The sequence below is a fragment of the Coregonus clupeaformis genome, chromosome 37, assembly GCF_020615455.1.
Source record: "Coregonus clupeaformis isolate EN_2021a chromosome 37, ASM2061545v1, whole genome shotgun sequence".
NCBI classification, from domain to species: Eukaryota; Metazoa; Chordata; class Actinopteri; order Salmoniformes; family Salmonidae; genus Coregonus; species Coregonus clupeaformis.
In genome coordinates this window covers 10,241,450-10,253,478 of record NC_059228.1, presented here as the reverse complement: position 1 = coordinate 10,253,478, position 12,029 = coordinate 10,241,450, and the positions used below count along the sequence as shown (strand labels likewise).

The window sequence follows — 12,029 nt, the reverse complement described above, 5'->3', positions numbered from 1 at the left end:
ACCCACACACACCTTACTCAGCAAATAGCAGTCCCGTCTGAGACCTTTAAAGCACTGTAAAGCTGTAAAGTGAGAGACTGGGCTGAGGAGGATAGTCTGTGCAGGTTAGTCTCACAGGAAGCTGAATGCCCTGCTCCTGCTCTTTTAAAGGCCAACAGATCCAACCCACAGAGGAAGTCAGCCCAAACGCAGTGTTTTCTTCCAGAATGCTTTACTGGAGCAGAGGGCTAGCCATGGAAACGGTGTCCTTGGCACGGAGAGATGCGGCTTAACGGGCCGGCTGCTTAAACATTAACGGCTAGGCAATAAAACAGTTTTCAGTAAAACACACACACATACATGCGCGCACGCACCATTTCCAGGAGTGACGAGTCTTGTCAACTCTAACACAGGTTAATGATAGGAATGGCAGAGCAAAGTGTTGGGTAATGGATGGCTGTCCAGTGTTTATGAGGAATTGAAATATGATTCTAGCTGGGATAAGCAGGCTGCCTTTTTACTTAAACCTCCACCGTGTGCAGCGGTGCTGCCTGGTGGAGGAGTGGAAAGTTACCAAACCGAGGAGGGACCGAGGAGGGAGGGAGGGAGATGTTCTCTCTGCCTGTGCTGTGTGCTTGGCGTAGCCGTATGGTGCTATAAGGCTCTCACGCAATAATAAGGAAAACAGATTTGTACATGGAATCAATTTGCTATAATTGTCTTGAATTTGTCAATGGGGAGAGTGAGGTTGAACACAATGGGTGGAGTTGTACGTTTGATTCCCCCATAGGCTTCATAAAACACCAGCTTAATGACAAACTACCGAATAACCATATCATCATGTTTAAGTGACCTGGAGTTTATCCTTAAAACATGACCAGACCAGAGGAAAAAACTCTGGTCCTAGAGACCCTCCCCATGGTGTCCATGGAGTCTTACCTTGGCGAGAGACTGAGGGTGGGCCTCATGCAGGGCCAGGGTAGTGAGGTTAGAGATGATCGTCTCCTGGGGCCAGTGAGAGCTTCTCTCCCCCTCTCCATCCCTCTCCTCCTCCCCTTCATCCCTCTCTCTTTCCAGCCTCCTCAGGACCTCTCCCAGGGCCAGCTCACGGACTTCGTAGTGTGGGCACTGCAGCAGACACCCCAGGAGCAGGAGTCCTCGCGATGTGGTGCCATCCTCCTCCACGCCCCACAGTAGTGGGCTCTCCACGCTGGCGCTGAGTGCCAGGCGTGCCAGGCTGAGGAGATACTGGGTGGTGCCGGGGGGGCCACAGGGGCCCGAGGGGCCACACACAGCAGAGGGGCCTCCAGGGGTCACCAGCTCAGAGGCCATGAGGAGTGCCAGCGTCTCCTCACGCAGCTCCTTAAGCTCTGAATCTGAGGAGAGACAGAAACAGGTAGAGGACATTTGAGAACTTGCATGCACACAAAGACACACACACACACTTACAGGAGGGAGGTGCTGCCAACCCTCTGGGGTCTACAGGTGACGGGTGTACAGCCTTGTTGTACTCTGTTGGCATGGCTCATCATTGTGCCAGTCACTTCACACCTCCACACTTAGTCCTTCTGTACTGTCTAGGCTCCAATGGTTGATAGACGTACAAAGACCACAAACGTGCCCACACCAGTTCTCTCTGAAGCACAGCCTTACTGCACTACCAGGACGTTTTTTGGTAACTCAATATCATTCTGTAGCTTCATCCCCAACCCCCTCCTACTACAATGCTCCAAATCCAAGACATCTCACAGGGCCTCCTTTCACGGTCAGCTTAATCTTAACACACACACACACACCACCTCCTCCTCCTTTTCCTGCCCCCTCCCCAAAAAACAAAAAAAAAACTGTGCAACTCAACCTGGCCCCCGAGCGCCACTCCACATGGGCCAGACAAAAGGAAAGGAAATGCTGCATTCCCCCGGAGACGGTCTAGGGTTACCGTGGAGACGGGCCAGGTTACCGTGGAACCAGATCCTCAAAGGGTCCGGCGGCCACATGAGCGGTCCGTAATGGCCATAATGGGAGGACAGTAATGACGACGGGACGAGAGACGAGGGACCGGGGGGGATGAGGATGACTGGAGACAATTAGGAGCTTGTCACAGAGAGAGAGAGAGCGAGAGAGAAGGGCTGCCTGTCTGCATTTGGGAGAAAGGGTATATGTCGACGGGATATGGGTTGGGGGAAGGACACTGCAACCCTATCTGGGTTTTCAGGCCTTTCCTCTCAGTTAAACCCCCATGTAGAACTATACACACGTGCACACACACTCAATCAAGATCTTACACAACTCTACTGTACCACAGTTTCACACCCCCAGATGCAGGACGGAACAGCAGGGTGACAACAACAACCCAAACAGAGCTGGAGGAGAGTGAATCAAGTCTAACAGGGAGCAGCCCAAACTCCTGACTCCCCTTTCAACTAGGTCAGGAAACTGATGTTAGGGAGGGAGAGAGAGAGGGAGAGAGGGATAACATCATTAGGCAGAGAGCAGAGCTGTTTTTATAATAGCATTTATCAAAATAGCTGAGTCTCTTGGGGGGAGAAGGAGGGGATGGGGGGCACATCCGGGATTCAGTTAGGAAATGAAAGGCGTTCCACCACAGACTGGCTGTGTGTGTGTGTGTGTAGGGACACTGGATGCCAAAGGCCAGTAGTTCTGTGTGTGCGTGTCTTTCTAACGACTTCTCACTTTCATAACACATGACCAGACAGTCCAGACAGTAGTCAGAGGAAACAGTCGGTCATACAGAGACCTGCTGTAACAATGACCGCTCAACCACAGTACGACAGTCGACCATACTCAAAACAGGCCCAGGGCACATCGACTGACCACTGGTTCTAAATTACTCAACAACCTGTCCAGTTTAGCAGTGGGCCTTACAAATACTAAAACATAACACAATATAACAGAAATATCCATAATACTCCAAATAAGCCAGAGGGGATGGCTGCTGTTTTACAGGCTCCTAACCAACTGTTCTATTTTGTTCGTTTTTTCGCATTATTTGTAACTTATTTTGTACATAATGTTGCTGCTACCGTCTCTTAAGAGCTTCTGGATATCAAAACAGCAATTACTCACCTCGAACTGGACAAAGATGAGTCCAACGCGAAGGATATACTGCTTCCCTGAGACCAGGCCCAAATCCCCGTCATTCGTGTGAAGAAAAGACGGAAATACAGGGGGCGGAGATCAGGGTGCCTTGTGAGAATTCGTCGGCGAGTGGGAAACCTGCCTCAACCATCCGTTATATTGGCCAACGTGCAATCATTGGAAAATAAACTGGATGATCTCCGTTCGAGATTACCCTACCAACGGGACATTAAAAACTGTAATATCTTATGTTTCACCGAGTCGTGGCTAAAAGTGCTGGCTTGGTTTTCCGTGCATCGGCAGGACAGAGCAGCTACATCTGGTAAGACGAGGGGCGGGGTGTGTGTCTATTTTATCAATAACAGCTGGTGTACGATGTCTAATATTAAGGAAGTCTTGAGGTATTGCTCGCCTGAGGTAGAGTACCTCATGATAAGCTGTAGACCACACTATCCACCGCACTCAACGAGCTGTATAAGGCCATAAGCAAACATGAAAATGCTAATCCAGAAGCGGCACTTTGTGGCGGGGGACTTTAATGCAGGCAAATTTAAATAAGTTTTACCTAACTTCTACCAGCATGTTAAATGTGCAACCAGAGGAGAAAAAAAACTCTAGACCACCTTTACTCCACACACAGAGACGCATAAAGTTCTCCCTCATCCTCCATTTGGCAAATCTGACCATAATTATATCCTCCTGATTCCTGATTACAAGCAAAAACTCAAGCAGGAAGTACAAATGACTCGCTCAATACGGAAGTGGTCAGATGACGCGGATGCTACGCTACAGGACTGTTTTGCTAGCACAGACTGGAATATGTTCCGGGATTCATACAATGGCATTGAGGAGTATACCATCTCAGTCACTGGCTTCATCAATAAGTACATCGACGACGTCATCCCCACAGTGACCGTGTGTACATATCCAAACCAGAAGCCATGGATTACAACGCACCAAGCTAAAGGCTAGAGCTGCCACTTCAAAGGAGCGGGACACTAATCCTGACCCTTATAAGAAATCCCACTATGCCCTTAGACAAACCTTTAAACAGGCAAAGCGTCAATACAAGACTAAGATTGAATCCTACTACACCGGCTCTGACGCTCGTCGGTTGTGGCAGGGCTTGCAAACTATTACGGACTAGAAAGGGAAACACAGCCGCGAGCTGCCCAGTGACGCGAGCCTACCAGTTGAGCTAAATGCCTTTTATGCTCGCTTTGAGGCAAGCAACACAGAAGCATGCATGAGAGAACCAGCTGTTCCGGACGACTGTGTGAGCACGCTCTCCGTAGCAGATGTGATCAAGACCTTTAAACAGGTCAACATTCACAAGGCCACGGGGCCAGACAGATTACCAGGACATGTACTCTGAGCATGCCCGGACCAACTGGCAAGTGTCTTCACTGACATTTTCAACCTCTCCCTGACCGAGTCTGTAATACCTACATGCTTCAAGCAGACCACCATAGTCCCGTAGCACTCACGTCGGTAGCCATGAAGTGCTTTGAAAGGCTGGTCATGGCTCACAACATCATCATCCCGGAAACCCTAGACCCACTCCAATTCGCATACCACCCCAACAGATCCACAGATGACGCAATCTCAATCTCCACACTGCCCTTTCCCACCTGGACAAAAGGAACACCTATGTGAGAATGCTGTTCATTGATTACAGCTCAGCGTTCAACACCATAGTGCCCACAAAGCTCATCACTAAGCTAAGGACCCTGGGACTAAACACCTCCCTCTGCAACTGGACCATGGACTCCCTTATGGGACGCACCCCAGGTGGTAAGGGTAGGCTACAACACATCTGCCACGCTGATCCTCAACACTAGGGCCCCTCAGGGGTGTGTGCTTAGTCCGCTCCTGTACTCCCTGTTCACCCACGACTGTGTGGCCAAGCACGACTCCAACAACATCATTAAGTTTGCTGACGCAACAACAGTGGTAGGCCTGATCACCGACAACGATGAGACAGCCTATAGCGAGGTCATCAGAGACCTGGTAGTGTGGTGCCAGGACAAGAACCTCACCCTCAACGTGATCAAGACAAAGGAGCTGATCGTGGACTACAGGAAAAGGAGGGCCGAACAGGCCACTATTAACATCGACGGGGCTGTAGTGTCCACATCACCAACAAACTATCATGGTCCAAACACACCAAGACAGTCGTGAAGAGGACACGACAACATCTTTTCCCCTTCAGGAGACTGTTAAGATTTGGCATGGGTCCCCAGATCCTCAAAAAGTTCTACAGCTGCACCATCGAGAGCATCCTGACCGGTTGCATCCCCGCCTGGTATGGCAACTGCTCGGCATCTGACCGTAAGACGCTACAGGGGGTAGTGCGTACGGCCCAGTACATCACTGGGGCCAAGCTTCCTGCCATCCACGACCTATATACTAGGTGGTGTCAGAGGAAGGCCCAAAAAAATTGTCAAAGACTCCAGTCACCCAAGTCATAGACTGTTCTCTCTGCTACCGCACGGCAAGCGGTACCGGAACATCAAGTCTAGGTTCACAAGGCTCCTTAACAGCTTCTACCCCCAAGACTGCTGAACAATTAATCAAATGGCCACCCACTATTTAGATTGCTACTCGCTGTTTATTATCTATGCAGTCACTTTACCCCTACCTACATGTACAAATTACCTTGACTAACCTGTACCCCCACACATTGACTCCCTACCGGTACCCCCTGTATATAGCCTCGCTATTGTTATTTTATTGTGTTACACAATTTTTTAAAACTTTAGTTTATTTAGTAAATATTTTCTTAACTCTATTTCTTGAACTGCATTGTTGGTTAAGGGCTTGTAAGTAAGCATTTCACAGTAAGGTCTATACCTGTTGTATTCGGCGCATGTGACAAATAAAATTTGATAACGATACAACACTATTTTTCACTATAGTGTTTTCCATCAAAAACCAGCATTCGCAAACCTGAAAAATGTTTAACGTTGAAATGGGAGCGTTTGTGAGAGCGAGTTTGTGAGAATTATATCAGCACTATATGTGTGTGGGTCTACTCAAAACACGTCAAATATTTAAACAAAAATGAAACCACATTTGGTTTAAATAAACTTTGCCAGAGTAACACTGCACTCCTTTAAAACATGTAAATATCCATCTGGCATGATGTATTTAGATTAAAAGTCAACAAACTTCTCGCTGCGTTTACTTTCATAATCCAATCCAAGATGTATCGTAAACGCCCAGTCCAACTCACAAACCATTTCCTTTCGCTTCCTCTTAAAAGTGTCTGTGTGAGAGCAAGCTTGTGTGAGGCTTGGAGGTTATACGTGTTTGTTTTGTTATGCACTGGGCCAGTTTGTGTGTGAGAATAAATTATTGTTCTGGTGTGTGTGAAATAAATCCTGATGTGTGCAAGCCCACTATGTAAGAAAGGATGTGTGTGTGTGTGTGTGCGCATGTACTGCTGGAGTCATGTCCCATGCTGACCCTGTCCAAGGTGTGTATATACATTAGGGGCCTGGTTAAACAAAGTTATGGATAGAGTACTGTGCTGACCCACTCAATACACTCAAAACGTGTGTGTGCGTATCTAGGTATGTCCGTACTTCAGTTTCTTGAGTTTACCAGTACACACATTCACAGCTGGATTTTACAACATGCTCCCCCGTCATTACCCAAACTGTGAAAAACAAACCCCAGACGGTGTGTCTCTCTGTCTGTGTGTGTGTCGGTCTGTGCTGCAGATGTGCTCTTTCCCATGATGGAGGAGCCTGTACAACCTGCTGGCATCACTCCCTCTCCCTCTAATTACCTTACAGGCCCTGGGTGTGTGTGTGTGTGTGTGTGTGTGTCAGAGCTTGTTTTTGAGACTGTGTGTGTCTGTGTGTGTGTGTCTATGGGAATGTGTGTGTTGACGTTGATGATTCATGTGTGTGATGGACACAACCCTTTCCAGAAAAGCCAAATCCTCTAATAATATAAATACATGTGACTCAACACTAGGATCAGCTACAGATCTGTGGGTGTTAACGACTTTAGTGTGTGCGTGTTTAAATGAGATCATTTAAGGTGGATTGAGTCGTGTGAATAACCCAACTGAGAGGTAAGGATAGTGCTGGCAATAAAGTCAGTGGGGTTGGATTTCAGAGACAGACAGAGACAGAAAGACAGACGGAGACAGAGCCAGAGAGAGAGAAAGAGAGCCAGAGAGAGCCAGAGAGAGAGAGAGAGAGAGAGAGAGCGAGAGAGAGAGAGAGAGAGATCCTAAATATGTGCTGCTGCTGATTTTACTGGCTTGGTTGGAGCAAAGGACGGGGGAGATGGGGGGGGATTTACGAGTCCGGATGGATCAAATGGGCCGCCGCCGAGAGGCGCATGTGGAGAAGAGCCTCCCCCATCCTCCTCCTCCTCCTTCACCCCTCCTCTCCCTCAGAGATGAGTTTGTTACACAGCGATGTGACTGTCTGCAGGAACTGCCCAATACATTTCCAGTTCCTACTTAGTGGATGATTCCAGTAAAAGTGAATAAGGATGATTTAACAGACTAAGCCCTGTCTAAGCCAGGGAAGGGACGGTTCTACTAAGCTAAATGGAATTGTTTTAAAAGAGTCATACCAAGGATAATTTTGCTATTTGATTTTGAATTTTAAGACCCCTTGAAGTATAATATATATATATATATATATATATACACACACACACACACACAGTGAGGGAAAAAAGTATTTGATCCCCTGCTGATTTTGTACGTTTGCCCACTGACAAAGACATGATCAGTCTATAATTTTAATGGTGGGTTTATTTGAACAGTGAGAGACAGAATAACAACAAAAAAATCCAGAAAGACACATGTCAACAATGTTATGAATTGATTTGCATTTTAATGAGGGAAATAAGTATTTGACCACTCTGCAAAACATGACTTAGTACTTGGTGGCAAAACCCTTGTTGGCAATCACAGAGGTCAGACGTTTCTTGTAGTTGGCCACCAGGTTTGCACACATCTCAGGAGGGATTTTGTTCCACTCCTCTTTGCAGATCTTCTACAAGTCATTAAGGTTTCGAGGCTGACGTTTGGCAACTCGAACCTTCAGCTCCCTCCACAGATTTTCTATGGGATTAAGGTCTGGAGACTGGCTAGGCCACTCCAGGACCTTAATGTGGTTCTTCTTGAGCCACTCCTTTGTTGCCTTGGCCGTGTGTTTTGGGTCATTGTCATGCTAGAATACCCATCCACGACCCATTTTCAATCCCCTGGCTGAGGGAAGGAGTTTCTCACCCACGATTTGACGGTACATTGTCCTGTCCATCGTCCCTTTGATGCGGTGAAGTTGTCCTGTCCCCTTAGTAGAAAAACACCCCCAAAGCATAATGTTTCCACCTCCATGTTTGACGGTGGGGATGGTGTTCTTGGGGTTGTACTCATCCTTCATCTTCCTCCTAACACAGCGAGTGGAGATTAGACCAAAAAGCTCAATTTTTGTCTCATCAGACCACATGACCTTCTCCCATTCTTCCTCTGGTTCATCCAGATGGTCATTGGCAAACTTCAGACGGGCCTGGACATGCGCTGGCTTGAGCAGGGGGACCTTGCGTACGCTGCAGGATTTTAATTCATGACGGCGTAGTGTGTTACTAATGGTTTTCTTTGAGACTGTGGTCCCAGCTCTCTTCAGATCATTGACCACGTCCTGCCGTGTAGTTCTGGGCTGATCCCTCACCTTCCTCATGATCATTGATGCCACACAAGGTGAGATCTTGCATGGAGCCCCAGACCAAATATGATTGACCGTCATCTTGAACTTCTTCCATTTTCTAAGAATTGGGCCAACAGTTGTTGCCTTCTCACCAAGCTGCTTGCCTATTGTCCTGTAGCCCATCCCAGCCTTTCTGGATTTCTGTTTTAGATTCCGTCTCTCACAGTTGAAGTGTACCTTTGATAAAAATTACAGACCTCTACATGCTTTGTAAGTAGGAAAACCTGCAAAATCGGCAGTGTATCAAATACTTGTTCTCCCCACTGTGTGTGTGTGTGTGTGTATATATATATATATATATATATATATATATACACACACACATACATACATATATATATATATTTGATGAAAAACTATTTTTGGCCTTACTGCTATTAGCCCATACAAACACATTGAATAACAGATTCACTACATGGAACAACAGATATTCAACTAGTCTCAAGAAGGCCAGTTTTATTGCTTCTTTAATCAGCACAACCGTTTTCAGCTGTGCTAACATAATTGCAAAAGGGTTTTCTAATGATCAATTAGCCTTTTAAAATTATAAACTTGGATTAGCAAACACAACGTGCCATTGGAACACAGGACTGATGGTTGCTGATAATGGGCCTCTGTACGCCTATGTCCGGTAGATATACCATTAAAAAGAAATTTAAAAAATCAGCCATTTCCAGCTACAATAGCCATTTACAACATTGTATTTCTACACTGTATTTCTGATCAATTTGATGTTATTTTAATGGACAAAAAAATTGCTTTTCCTTCTAAAACAAGGACATTTCTAAGTGACCCCAAACTTTTGAACGGTAGTGTATATATATATTTTTTAACATGTATTTAACCCCTTATTTTATGCACTAAACAGTCTCTATATATTCTGTACTTTCATTCATTTTTTTCAACTGGTACTGGGGACCTTCAGACGAGTCTTGTGAGGCCTGTGGGCGTTCTAGAGCAAAACAACCGACATGTACGTGTTCGTCAGAGTCTCACCTTTAGTGTGTAGCCCAAACTGTTTGGACGCTACTTTTCAGAAGTTGGCAGATCGGCTGTACTGTCTTCAAACGAGTCCCAAGATGTTTGTGGGGGGTCGTAGATCAAAACGAAGAACACCATTGTGTTTGTGAGTCTCATCTTTCCATAGAGGGGACATCATTAGTTTTCTAGGCCGTTCAGACGCTACAGACGATTTTGTGAGAAGACCGATTTTTGGGATGTCTCATGGTCTGACAAACACCGCTCTAGCTCTGTCATCTTTCACCGCAGATGCGGAAGTGCAACATAGGCGGATGCGGTGGATTGAGACGCATCCAATGCAGATATCTCAAGCTTAAACTGATGGATTTTTATGGGGATTTTTGTATTATGCTAATTAGATTTCAGCGGGGTTAAACTTACTTTACTTTCTAGAGTGGTGAAATATTATTTTTTGGTCCAGATTTCTGTCGTTTCTAGAGGAATTTGCTCTCTCTCACTCCTACGCCTTGTGAGGAAAGAGAGGGAACGGGAAATCCAGAGAGAGAGTGAGGGAGGGAATACGGAGGTAGAGAAGGACAGAGGGATGGGGCAAAGCTGGGCTGAGAGGGGTGGAGGCTGCAGTGTGTTTGTTATGTAAGGGTCCGGCGGGCCAGGCCTGTGCCAGGCTGAATGCAGGCTTGTTTTAAAAAGCCGTAAATGTTTCCACTGCCGGGACATGTGTTGAGCACATGGACCAAAAACATGCACAACACCCCTCCTCCTTTAACTGGGTCACAGGCACAATCCCGCCATCTGTCAGAGGCTCGCCTTTGGTTTCACATTCTTCCATTGTGGAGACCCTGATCGCGCAGAGTGCAGAAGAACACACGCACGCGCACACACTTTCGACAACACTTCCCTACATCACCCTGGCCACAGACCATCCAATACTTCTGTGAATCAGTCAAAAAGGAGGACAGTTGGACAGGCCATGCAAACACACGTCAGTGGGTAGTTCACAATTCATACTCACATTCATTATTAAGAAAATGGAGAGGTCATACTAAGTAAACTCTCCAGACCAAAGAGAGAAGCCAGTCGTTTGTTATGGCACAACATTCACAAGGGTATAGAAATCACCTTCAGAAAAGGCTTGGCCAAAAATTGGTGAACTAAACCGCATTTTACCGCTATTTTTACTCCAGGGGTTTCTTATGTCCCTCCCTCCACCTCAAACAAAACTTGTTTCCATCTCAAACCAACCCAAATATGTCCCCTGCCACACTTGGAAGGGTCACATTCAGTTGGCATCAAATGAGAGAAAACATTTTGAAGAGGAGGCAACACTAAAACCTGAACTTCAAATCAATCAAATAAGCACTTTTCAATTTTTTTCCATTGTCTTGCCTAATGAAGGCAGTGTGAGGCAGTGCAACACATCAGTTGTCTGCCTGATTCACTTACCTCCAACAGGAGCAGCCAGGGGTCCACACACTGCCCCCAGCACGTCCACAAACACAGCTCGGGTCACCAAACACGGGTTCTGCCTGAAAACAGGAGGGAGATATTGAGGAAGAAGGTGTGCGAGAAGATGGAGGGAGAGAAGAGAGAACAATCAGGTTTCACTGTTCCTTTACTTGAGGCATATTTTCAGCTTTATTCAAAAGATACGCATAACAATACAAGAGTGTCATCTGTTGACAAAATCTACTTCTCACATTAGTCAGTCGTCTGTACCAAGGTGAACGTTAGCACTGAGCATTGTGCTAGATGTGAGTCACTGTTATATGGATAAAAACATCCATAAAGGTTACTTTAAGCTTAGTAACTGGGTCACCAGGTCTCAGATAAATGTGTGAATTAAGAGGATGCTGGAAGGTGTGTGTGTTCATGAAGATGAAAAATCCCAGGATAGACCAGTTATTGAGGCGGTCACATGGGATGCCAAAGGGCATACAGAGTCCCATAGTCTCCATGGTGTGTGTGCGCATCAAGCGTGTGACCACAGCGCTGCGAAAGCCCACAAGTGTGTGTGTGTGAGAACAAGGGGGACAGTGTGTGATGTTGACGTCACATTTTCATCACTCAGATATTAATAAACACACACACACACCATGGGAAGAGGAGAGTGTGGTTTAAGTGAGAACAGATTTGTCCAGGGATGAGCCTCATCCCAACCCAACCGTACCAGCACTGTGAAGCTGTCTTTAAGATCTTAAAGTGTCAGGGTCCTGGGTGGCGCAGCAATCAAAA

The 12,029-nt window shown here is 46.5% G+C and overlaps 1 protein-coding gene across 2 annotated transcripts in view; it reads right to left on the bottom strand.

The window, feature by feature from the left end:
* The window catches only part of thada (THADA armadillo repeat containing), a 114,279-nt gene that overhangs the window by 31,957 nt on the left and 70,293 nt on the right, over positions 1–12,029 (bottom strand). For both annotated transcript variants that reach the window (XM_045211535.1, XM_041866187.2), the window contains exons 31-32: positions 11,241–11,323; positions 919–1,355 (exon numbers count right to left, since the gene is read on the bottom strand). In XM_045211535.1, the coding sequence (XP_045067470.1) occupies positions 919–1,355; positions 11,241–11,323 (520 nt within the window). The remainder of the gene's footprint in view (positions 1–918; positions 1,356–11,240; positions 11,324–12,029) is intronic.